Genomic DNA, 12,151 nt, shown 5'->3' with positions numbered 1-12,151 from the left:
TGATTAAATAACTTTAGTTATGTAAGAATACATTTTTTACTTGAATGCTGCTGTTAAATGCTCTGGCGAGGAGATAAACATGACGGACTGAGTACATGTCACTCAGGGCGGGGCCTATGCTAATAAGGCAGAGTCCATCAATAGTAGTGGGCGGGGCCTATGCATAAGTGATGTCACACTGCACACAAAGGCTTGTTCTGAGACTCTGCTTATGATTTATGGGAATTAAAAAAAGAGGAGTGGATGGATTTCAACCATTTTAGGGTGGTTGTGTACAGACATGGCTGACACACATTTATGTCCATGTAAAAGTGAATTTTGCATAATATGTCCCCTTTAAAGCCTAGATAGCTCTTACCAAACTTTATATTACCATCACTGAAAGAATGTTTACTCATAACTTTGAGAGAATCATGCCAGAATGTTCACAGAACATTCCCTGTTAGCTGAGTAGGAGGTCAGCAAAAGTGTTGACCCTTTATCACACCTGTAAGCTGTCAATTTTCTATGGAAACCTTCTTATAGCACCTCAGAATTTGAGCACACAGAACAGAGAGCAGATGAAGAGAAGATGAAAAGACAGTACTTTAAAAGGCCCATCAAAGTAGCAACATATTCTACATCATCTGTGCATCTGCACCCTGGTGAGGTGCACCATGGGAGGTCTAAGATAAGTGTGAAGAACAAAAATTGCTTTCATCAGTGCAGCATACACATTTTGCCAAAATAATGTTCTCCAGTGGGTCGGAGCAAATCTGTTCACATTAATCACTGTCAATTAGCGCATATAGAAGGGAAACCGCACAGGAGAGTTGCGCCACTTTTGTACGCTGTATTCCAATCTGCCTCTTATTAACTAACCACCAACAATACAGTTTAACCAGGAACTCTTTGCACAGTATCATGAGTATTAAATTAAGTAATTTGTGAGTTTTTTTTCTGCACAAGCACACATCTTTTATATGTAAAAGATCATCACCACAAAATAATGGCAAGAAAACAGGTATTCGTTTAGTTGGTGTCCTTGCATGATTAGTTTAGTCTGATTCAAAACCAAATGACTCTTATGAACCAGTTATTTTTAGTGTTTATAAGCGCAGTGCTGATTTGTGTACAGCAATATCCAAGGAAATGCTATTTTGCTACTGTTCCATAAGGCCCCTTACTGTCAGATTTGCTTATTCATTCAGTAGTTTCAGCTGTTTTTGTTTTGAGCAGGTTTGTTTTATATTGCATAATTTTCTTTAAATGTATAAATGATACCATCTAATTTAAAACAAAAACAACTACATGTGTGTAGCATATTTGTTTGGATCTTGATTAAAATGCAGTGGTTGCCTCTCATTTAAGACCAGATTGGTCTGTAATAGCGCAAATAGACTAATAAAGTAGCTTTAAGAAAAAAGAAAGAAACAATCAGCAACTGGTATCAAAATCGGCCCATTTTCTTGCAAAAAATATAAATCGCCCATAAAAAATCAGGATTGGTGCATTCCTAAATTGAAACAAACTAAATTAAAATAAAATCGAATAAAGAGCTTGCGGACCAGAATTCTCCACAACCCAGCATTCAGAACAGACCTGCACGATCGGGAATTGCACCATTCAAATTGCATTCAGCCCATTTTTATGAACATGTTTTGGTAACACTTTATTTCGATAGTCCACTTTAGACATTCTACTAACTGTAAGTAACTTTGCAGCTACATGTCAACTAACTGTCATTAGAGTACTGGTAGACTGTCTGCTTAATATCTGCTAACACTTTATTTTGTTGGTCCCCCAACAGATATTCTACTGACTATAAGTAACTTATATAGAGTAACTTGTCACCACCCCTATACACCCCGTATAGGGGTGGTGATGGCGCAGTGGATAAGACACATGCCTTTTTTGTGAGAGACCCGGGTTCGAATCTACTGTGAGACACCAATGTGTCCCTGAGCAAGACACTTAACCCCTAGTTGCTCCAGAGGCGTGCGACCTCTGACATATATAGCAATTGTAAGTCGCTTTGGATAAAAGTGTCAGCTAAATGAATAAATGTAACTTAGCAACTACAAGTCAACTTGTTCTCCTAACCCGAACCCTAACACCTAACCATAACCTAACAGTCTACTGACAGTTTACTACAGTCTACTAATACTCTAATGACAGTTGGTTGACATGTAGTTGAAAAGTGACTTATAGTTAGTAGAATGTCTAAAGTGACTATCCAAATAAAGTGTAACCCATGTTTTGTTATTACCATATTGGCATAATTCCTTTGGTGAATCAGCAACAAAACAACAACAAAATGCCTCATTGAGTGGCCACAAATCATTTTTAGTAAATTGTCCATCACAGATAATCTGAGCCAAACCAAAAATTGGCAGACTTGAATTTCATGACTAAATGTAAGTGCTGTAAAGAATTCTGACCACACACCTTCAAACTCACTGTCCTTCATTTTATTTTCATGAAATGCTGAGTAAAAAAGAAACCAACAATATAGACTTACCATTAGGGCTCTCCTCATCTATGGCTACAATGGTGGCAGGTGGGCCTGTTCTGGAGAGCTTGCACTCTGAAAAGCAAGGACACAGAGTAAATGGAAATAGGGAATGGAAAAAAGAGACATCAGAATTTCATCCAGTCTAGACCACGATGTAACTCATACTAAACAAGACATTTCAATTTCAGCTCACATTAAGTCACACAACCTGCACATAAAAAAAAGATCTATGAGTACTGTAACCTATCCACCACTGGGACCGCGGGACCACAAGTCAAAGATAGATTTACAAAATGATTTCTTTATGTGTATAGAGAGAGCTGTTACCACTGGGGTTGTGAAGGGTTAATAGAGGTGTGCTCTCATGCCCGATGAGAGAACAAAAGAGTAACAGAAAGATAAGATACATTGTCTTACCCTCATACTGCCAGTCTGGAGTTACAGATAGTGTCATCGGCAGAGAGCAGGAGGAGGATGGAGTGACAGAAAGGTGAGGAAAGACAGAAGAAAAAAAGAGAAAGAAGCACAAAATCAAATTTTCATTCAATGCTCATGAGATAAGACCAAAGAGTCTAAATAACCAAAGAGTAGAGACAAATACATGGAAAATTTAAAAGACAAACAGTGCAAGTGTTGTTCATTCGAGTACATTTATTTTCTAGTGGACCTCAAGGTGTTCATGATTTTGTCAATGCCATCTTATATTGGTCGTGAAAGAACATTCCTTTTCAGATTATAAGAAACCATAACCAAAAATCTAACCCTGAAATCTGATTGGTTGAATGAATTGTTGTTCCAACACCAATGAGGATATTTCTTCAGAATAAAATATAGTAAGTGGACCACAAACAGTTATGGACAACTTTCCTTTTTTGGCAAAAACGTACCAATACATATAATTCACTGCAGTTTCGAGCTGAAATAAACACTAGTGGTAGTACAATTATGATTAAAGGGGCAGATTATCAATTCATAAAGAATTATTTTCAAATCCAATAGAGCATTGACCTTGTAGAACTTAAAAGACATTTAATTTTCAAACTACTGCAATATGTACACCAAACAAATTAATAAAGCGTTGCCATATAGGTCAAGTTTTATGTTTTGAAAATACTGAACATGCTTGTAGTGCCACTCCCTGGACATTTTACTTTGAAGATGTCACAAACATAACCAGAAATTTCACAAAACATCTCCCTTTTCTAGAATTGTTGCTACAGGCATATATCCAGTGAGCCTTGGTTGCTAAAATCAGAGGGTCATTAAACGAATGTTAGTCTAGCCTAAATCCCAGCCCTTTACCCTACACAAAACTAGCTACACACTTAAAACCCAGTTAGTGGTAAACACATTTAATTCAATACCAACAAAAATGTTGATCCAGGAACATGGCCTAATTGGCAAGACCATTGTCACAAATTACCTGGACCATGAGTTAGACAATTAGGGCAAATTGTACCCAGATCAATATCTTCAAGTTTTCCTGGAACAGCAATACTTTCATACTAATAAAGCCCTTAACAACAAAGTACATGCCTCAATCTAACCTTAACCATTAACTTGAAGTCTTAAAACCGATGAAAATGTAGAGTTGATAAGAATGATTTTTGAATCTCAACCCCAGCCTTTAGGGCTGTCACTTTACGTTCGAAAATCGATTGCACAATCGATCGGACCAACCAACACAAGTTTCGAAAACGAAAATAGGGAATCGATTTTAACTGCCTTTTTTTTAACCAAAAATGTGTTTTAGGTAGACAGATTAATACAGTACACAGAACATGTAGGATGTTGGAAAATAACAATGTCTGTTCTGTTAACCAAATGCTTTTTAATATTTGCTATTACCTCAGTGCAAGTGAACAAGCGCGCCGTTATTTGTTGCTTAGTGACGTGTGTGTTCAAGCAAGCCAGAAATGCGCAGATTCTGCGCAATACGCTGTATTTAATATATCATGAGGACTCACGAGTTGCGTATTTGCGCTAAATCCACGCAGATTTGGCTCACACGAACTTCCCCAGCAAAGTGAGTAAACATAGAAACACGCCAAATTGACTCGTGAGTCGTGATATGACAGCGTAACCCGCCAAAGTTCATTTTTATCCGAATTTGGCGGGTGTTAATTTCAATCCCTGTTTGTCATTGTGCAAAAAACTTCACGCCAATAAATCATCAGAAATATTTATAAGACTTGTGCGCGTCTCAAGCGCCCTCTTTACGTTCGTCCTAATGCCTGTTATAGTTGTCCGTGGATTTGCCAATATTTGGTGTTGAAAATGGAAACGTCTTTAGACATGGAAAAATCGATTTTACAATCGATTCAATGAACACATATGTCTCAAAAATCTAACAGGATTTTTTCACAAAAGTGACAGCCCTACCAGCCTTAAACCTTGCCTTAAACTCTGGTTGATAAGAATGACAAGAGCCAACCACAACCTTAACGTTAACTCAAAAATCAAATCACAGATTGATAAGAATGTTCAATACAATTCAATTCACATTTATTTGTATCGCTTATCACAATGCATATTGTTTCAAAGCAGCTTTACAGAAAATGCATGTGTCTACATTACAATTTAGAGTGATCTGTTATCAGTGGTGACAGTGTCCAAGTTATGTATTGGAGAAATGTGCATATACAAATCACACAGTTAGCTAATAATAGATTAATTTAAACAATCTATTAATTTATGGCAGAAACATTGAAGTAATGAATACATGTTTGTTAACAAATGATTAGGGTATATAGAAAAATGTATCATTGGCGCATGTCGATTCAGAGCTTGTTTCATCTAAAGTCTTTGCAGGAGTTAGCACCGTCTCTTCACAGGTGTTGGGGCATCTGAAGTCTTCATAAGAAGCTGGATCCAAAATTGAGCTGACATACTCTCTAGTTACCTATTCTAGTTGTTCTTCACACCTCAACCCCCAAATGGTTAACATAATTTTGTTCCATGACCAACAAGGATGATGATCCTAAACATGTCCCATTTGTCCAAATCGCTGTACAGCTTGACAGCAAAATGGGCTGCAAACAGTTTGAGTCCAACGCAATTTCTACATCAGTGCTACATGTATTAAGAACAACAAAGAGATGATTGGCATAAATATAATTGTTCCTGACAGTATAGTGATTGCATTTTTCGAAGCCATTGCCTTGTCATTAGCAAATGTTCTTCAGACATGTCACATCTTAAAGTTACAAGAGAGACAATGGAAAGAACGGACTGCTTTTTAACAGGAAAATCAACAAGATGTTTAACAAGGCATCTCCTTAATCCACAACTTCAAATCATCAAAGTATCTCTTAAATCCTCAACTTCTAATTTCTAACCTTGTACCATCCAACTAATTCTACTTTAAGCTTCAGCTGCATTTTGCTTGAGTCCTGCGTCCTTTATTTTTTCCCCCCAGCAGTGCAGGAACTGACTTATCCCATTCTCTTGATTTACAGTGGCAAGCAATGAGACAGTGCTACGCTGCAGTCCTTGAGTGACTGATTTGATTAACATGCTCCTTCACGGTAGGCAAGACCAGATCTACGACTGCTGTTGCTAGCGGGGGGAATCAGGTCTCAACTCGCTGACTTTTCTCCAACGGTCTCTCCTCCTTACGTACTCTTATCCGAAAATTAATGGCAAGTTATGAGAAGAAGACAGTAGACTATAAATCATACAAAATCGACACCACGAAATCTGCAACACAGATCAGTGATTATGAACAAAATGGGTTTTCTTCAGGGGCGCTAAACCGCGCTTCATTCACAAAAGAGGACAAGTAGGAAATTAACTGTCCCGTTACACAAAGGTTAATACTTTGAAGATCAAATGAAGGTCAAGTCTACAGTAAAAGTTCCTGGGATTAGTTTGCTGTGTTGTGACAACGACCGTTTGCATCTGTGCTTTTGTCTCCAAGGCCTGTCTCTGGCCTGCCGCTCATGAATTAGAGATTGATAGCATTTGTGTGGCGTTACGTAACATCAGAAGTGCTGACACATTAAACCGAGGCAAGCTGGGCTCTCTTAGCAACTAGGCCTATGATGGCGAGCAGGGTTTCAAAGGAAAGACCAACTATCTTGTGTTCCCATTAAAGATTCATGGCTGTTGGGCCCTTTTATACTTAGCAAATGAAAAGTATGACTCAGGCAGAAGCATAGTTATCATTGATGAACTTCGGACAAATTGGGTTCCAAGTAGCACCCTACACCAATAAGCTTTTATTTTCTTACTTTCTTTTAGCCTAAGAGGTGACCTAAATTTATATGAGCTTCAGCAGAGGTGAGAACCACAGCATAGTGTTTCTGTAGTCTCTGAGGCTACGTCTACGCTAATCCGGATGCATTTGAAAGCGCATCTTTTTGTCCTGCGGAAAACTAAGCTTTTTGAAGACAAGTGGATGTAATGTGGACTGTGTTAACAGAGTTGTATGAAAAGAACGATGTATGTTTAGTCATGTGACACATATTGTACAGATCAATGCGATTTTCTCATTTCGAAGGCTGCGTCCCCCGGAGGTCACATTTGTCGACCACATACATCATAACAGATGTCTTATTTCAGAACAGAAACCATTATATATTGTTATGTGCCATTCACTGTCTCAGACTGCTAAACATATGTTACTTTGTACAGTCTTTAAATTACATTCCTGCAAAAATGATGAAATTATGAGGCGAATTGCGTTTTAGACAATATAATGAGTGCCTATTCAGTTCGAGCTGAATGCACCAGGTGAGAGATTTTGCTAATAAAGTGATCTTGAAGAACAGAGTGAGAACTTTATTATGTCTGGTCTCTCATCATCTCAGTGAGCTTTTATTATGTTTTATGCATGTGCAGTAAGATGATTTAAGCATCTTCCAACGGTTCAGTGAGGGCAGGAAACTTTTGGAAAATTCTTGAAAACACTAGAATGAATGGGGAGCGCTTTGAAACAAAACTCCGTTCTCAAATCGATCCGGATTTGTGTTGTGTAGCCTGAAGTTATTAAACAAATATGTCACTGTTAATGGGTTATTTCACCCAAAATGTTTAACTTTGCCATAATTTACTCAACTAAATATGCTTTGGAACAACATGATGGTCTTTCTTTTGTAATCCATAACAGGGTTAGAATAGTTATAGAATAGAATAGAACTGAAACTACAAACATAAAAAAACATTTATTTGAAATGCAAATAAAATATATATAAAAAAAAAACTTTAAAACTATTTTCTTTTAGCTAGTTGCCAATGCAACGATTCTAATTTGCATTTAGTTTAACTTGATGTACTAAATTAACATTTAAAAAAGCTATTAAAAATGACTTAACCGCACAACAAAATTACAAACATTTTAACTAAAATTAAAATAGAAATAGAAAAATAAATCAAATTCAAATATATATATAACTGAAATGAAAATAATGTGTCAATGATACTAAAATAGCACTGGTCCATACAACAGTGCACTATATTCCAACTTTTCTGAAATCATTCCAATTCTACATATCAGCTTTGCGTGAGGAACATTTAAGTCATTATCAGATAACCTCTTTGCCATTTATGGAGCTTAATACCCCATGGTCACCTTCCACCTTCACTGTATGGAAAAGAGCAGTGTAAACATTCTGTTTAACCTTTTGATCCACTCAAAAAAAAAAGTATTTGACTGATTGATTGTGAGGGTGAGTAAATGTCAGAATTGTAATTTTGGGTGAAGTATTCTTTAAATGTATGGCACCAGGTTTCACTGCAAAATCAAAGGTGTAAAATCAAGACGATGAGAGTTGGTCTTACAAATGCTTTAGATAACACACCTCTAAAAACTTGGAGTGGAGCCAATGGGAGTAATCACAGAAAAAAAAAAAAAATTAATACTCAGCAACAAGCCAGCAAACAGGAAGGAAAGGATGAGGACAAGAGATATGCAGTTAGATACAGACAGATGAAGACGTTGGAGGAAATATTATTTTATTTTGTTGAATAAATGAAATAATCAATGAAGAACAATTTTAAATGATGATAATAAACTTTTAACTATTGAGTACAATGTTGAAGTAAAGGAAAGAAAACATAAGTCATAAGTAGAGAAACAAGAGCAATGAACATATACACTATATGACTAAGTGCAGGAAACTCACCCCCACCCCCCCAAAAAAGGTGTGTTTTGGTCTGATAAGAAAAGGTCAAACAGAATGATTCCTTGTGTAACAGTGCAATATTTACTACTAGGTCGTTGTGACGGTTCGTCGTGACTGTTGTAAATATAAACAAGTATAGATATATGAAGTGTGGTTTAGAACAAAGACAGCAAAGCTACCACTTTTCAAATACCATATCTTATGTTGTGCAAAACACTGTTTCTGTAAAAGCACACCTAGTACCGTAAATTGCTAATTCTGGAAAACATTATCGCTCAGGCAGTTGATGGAAAGCGCCCAATATCTGACAAAACACGAGTACCAAAATATCTATTAACATAAAGGAACAAGCAAATTCTTGAATAACACTACATAAATACTGTATATGATGAAGGTTCATTTGGTATGAATATATGGATACATGTACCGTTGTTTGACTATGGTGATGTGTATAGGAATGCACGTAAAAGTCTTTAATGGTCTTTATAAGTGTTATATCATGCAGCTTTTAGACTGATTAATGCACCTTATAGAACGTATTACTGTGAACTGTATTCCCTTTTAAATTGGACGTCATTTCATATTAGACGGGAAATACACTGGTATATTTTTATTTATAAAGTCCTAGTAGGTGTGTTACCCAAATATCTATGAGAATTGCTGCATCCTCATGTTAGTACGTATTCAACCAGATCATCTAATCATATTTTAATTATCCCTAGGAAGTAAACTGTTTATGGTCGTTCCGCTTTTGGTTTTGCTGCTCCAAATGATTGTAATGTGCTTTGAAATTAGAGATATATATTTCAATATCTGCATTTAAAAAAACTACAGTTCCCTTTCAAGGGAACTCGAAAGTGATGAGCTAGTGGAGGTATTAACAAGAACTGTAGAAAAACTAAGCATTGTATGGCCAGTGACTAGACAGGAGTCTGTTTCTAAATCAAAATTAGATGAGAGATTTTTGCCGTCACGAGTGCAACCTCCACGCCGATGCTTGCCGTTTTTTCCCGATCTCCACACTGAGGTGTCGAAATCGTGGAAAAAAACGGTGTCATATAGAGTGTTTAGTCACCAGACTTCAACATATTCTAATATTGTGGGGGCAAAATCATATGGTTATTCGGCTATGCCTCGCGTGAAAGAGACGCTTGCGAGTTTTCTCTCCCTCGAGGCTGCGTCATCTGTTAAGGCACCGGCATTACCCACCAAGCCTCTTAGAAATATTTCGGTTTTTGTGGGTAAAGCTTATTCGGCGGCGGGTCAGGCTGCGTCATGTCTGCATACTATGTCTATTATGCAGGCATACCAGGCTGACCTGCTGAGGGACGTGAGTGAGAGTGAGGAGGTCAGTGCTGACTTGGTTTGCGAACTGCGTCAGGCTGCTGATTTATCCCTGCGCGCAACCAGAGAGTCGGCCAAGCTAGTGGGTCGATCTATGGCAGCTCTGGTGGCCGCAGAAAGACATCTGTGGTTAAATCAGACAAATATAAAAGAAAAAGAAAAAGCTTTCCTTTTAGACACTCCTCTCTCCCCCCTGGGTTTATTTGGCGATGCTGTAAATTGTGTAAATTGTGGAAAAGCAAACAACAGCTTTTAAGAAATTTCTCCCTTTAAAAATTCATATCCCTGGGGCTGCTGGGCGGGAGCAGCCCCGGCCGTCTGCGAGCTCATCATATAGGGCGCTGAAGCAGAGTGTCGCGTCTCGTGCTCCACCTGCTGGACAGTGGGCTCAGCCGCGGCACTCTCAGCCGAAATCTCCCAGTAATAGAACTGATCTGAGGACAGTTATATTAGCTAAGAAGGCTTCGGCTAAGAAGAAGTCCTGGCGCCACGGCGCGCAGGACACTGAGGGTGGTCTCCACCGAGTCGGAAAGGTGTGCACCTCTTTCTACGGTGCCCATTCTTCCTCGGTGCCCCCAGGAGCCCGTTCTGCCAACCCCGCCTTCATGCCGGGGCGCAGACGGTCCCAGCGAGCAATTTCCCGAGGATCGCTCGCTCCCTCTGAGGAGGGTTTCAGAGCGGTTAGACCAGTTGTTCCCTGCCGGTGTGCCGTTACAGGGCGCTGCATTTGCTGCTCAAGTTACACCAGAGGCCAGTCTCGAGAGACTGGTACCCTTAGTAGAATTTCTGGCAGAGTGGAAAAGCCTTCCAAAAATATCTCATTGGGTCCTGCAGACAATAGAAAGGGATTATGCTATCCAATTCAGGTGTCGTCCACCAAGATTCAGAGGGGTTCTGCCTACAGTGGTGGGCCCCGAGCAGGCTCTGGTTATGGAACAAGAGGTGAAAGCACTCCTTCAAAAGGAGGCTATAGAACGGGTTCCTCCTCCCAGTGTGGAGTCAGGCTATTACAGCCGATATTTCATCGTTCCAAAATAGGATGGGGGGGTTGCGTCCAATTTTAGACCTGCGCCTATTGAATCGCTCGGTAGGGAAGTCAAAATTCAAGATGCTCACTATCAAGCAGATCGTGTCACAAATCAGATACGAGGACTGGTCTGTCACGATAGATCTAAGGGACGCGTACTTCCACATTTCCATCCTTCCACAACACAGGAAGTTCCTGAGGTTCGCCTTCGGGGGCGAGGTGTACCAGCACAGGGTTCTTCTGTTTGGCCTAGCTTTATCTCCCCGCACTTTCACGAAATGCATGGACGCAGCACTAGTGCCCCTGAGGCTTCAGGGTGTTCGTGTCCTCAATTACATCAACGATTGGTTGATTTTAGCTCAGACAGAGCAGATGGCAGTTCGACATTGAGATGTCGTTCTCGTTCATATCAGGAAGTTGGGGTTGAGGCTGAACGCAAAGAAAAGTGTATTATCTCCTCAGAAGACCACTTTTCTGGTTGTCGTTTGGGTTTTGGTTTCGATGCAGGCGCGACTCGCTCCGACCCGCATCGTTTCGATTCTCTCAGCTGTGAAACAAGTAAAGCTAGGCCAGCTACTTACTGTAAAACAGTTTTAGAGACTGTCGGGTCTGATGGCAGCAGCGTCCGACGTTATACCTTGCGGCCTGTTGTACATGAGATCGCTACAGTGGTGGCTCAGGACCAAGGGATTCTCCCTGAGGGGAAATCCACTCCGCACGGTCAAAGTCACGCGACACTGCCTTCGTGCTCTGGTCATGTGGAAAGAAACTTGGTTCCTATTCAAAGGGCCTGTGTTGGGGGCTCTTTGTCGTCGCGTAACGCTAACGACGGATGCTTCCCTCACAGGGTGGGGGCGGTCACGAGTGGTCGTCCAGCCCAAGGGCTGTCGCAGGACCATCATCTATCGCGGCTTATAAATTGTCTAGAGATGTTGGCGGTGTTCCAGGCTCTGAAACACTTCCTAGCAGACCTGAGAGGTCATCATGTTATAGTTCAGTCAGACAACACGTCGGTGGTCTCTTATATAAATCATCAGGGGGGCCTGCGGTTTCGCCGGCTTTACAAGTTGGCCCGTCAGATCCTCCTGTGGTCCCAAGGGAGGTTACTATTTCTGAGAGCAATGTATCTTCCTGGGTATTTGAATGTGGTAGCAGACTCCC

At 39.8% G+C, this 12,151-nt stretch overlaps 1 protein-coding gene across 1 annotated transcript in view; it reads right to left on the bottom strand.

Annotated features, from left to right (window-relative positions):
* pcdh15b (protocadherin-related 15b) overlaps positions 1–12,151 on the bottom strand; it is a 288,259-nt gene that overhangs the window by 238,232 nt on the left and 37,876 nt on the right. The window contains exons 3-4 of the mRNA XM_077206152.1: positions 2,912–2,926; positions 2,501–2,566 (exon numbers count right to left, since the gene is read on the bottom strand). Coding sequence (XP_077062267.1) covers positions 2,501–2,566; positions 2,912–2,926 — 81 coding nt within the window. The remainder of the gene's footprint in view (positions 1–2,500; positions 2,567–2,911; positions 2,927–12,151) is intronic.

This window comes from Siphateles boraxobius, unplaced genomic scaffold, assembly GCF_051911475.1.
Source record: "Siphateles boraxobius isolate OS27281-9 unplaced genomic scaffold, OSU_SipBor_1 55, whole genome shotgun sequence".
Taxonomy (NCBI): Eukaryota; Metazoa; Chordata; class Actinopteri; order Cypriniformes; family Leuciscidae; genus Siphateles; species Siphateles boraxobius.
Note: the sequence above shows the minus strand (reverse complement) of the source record. Positions and strands in the feature narration are given on the sequence as shown.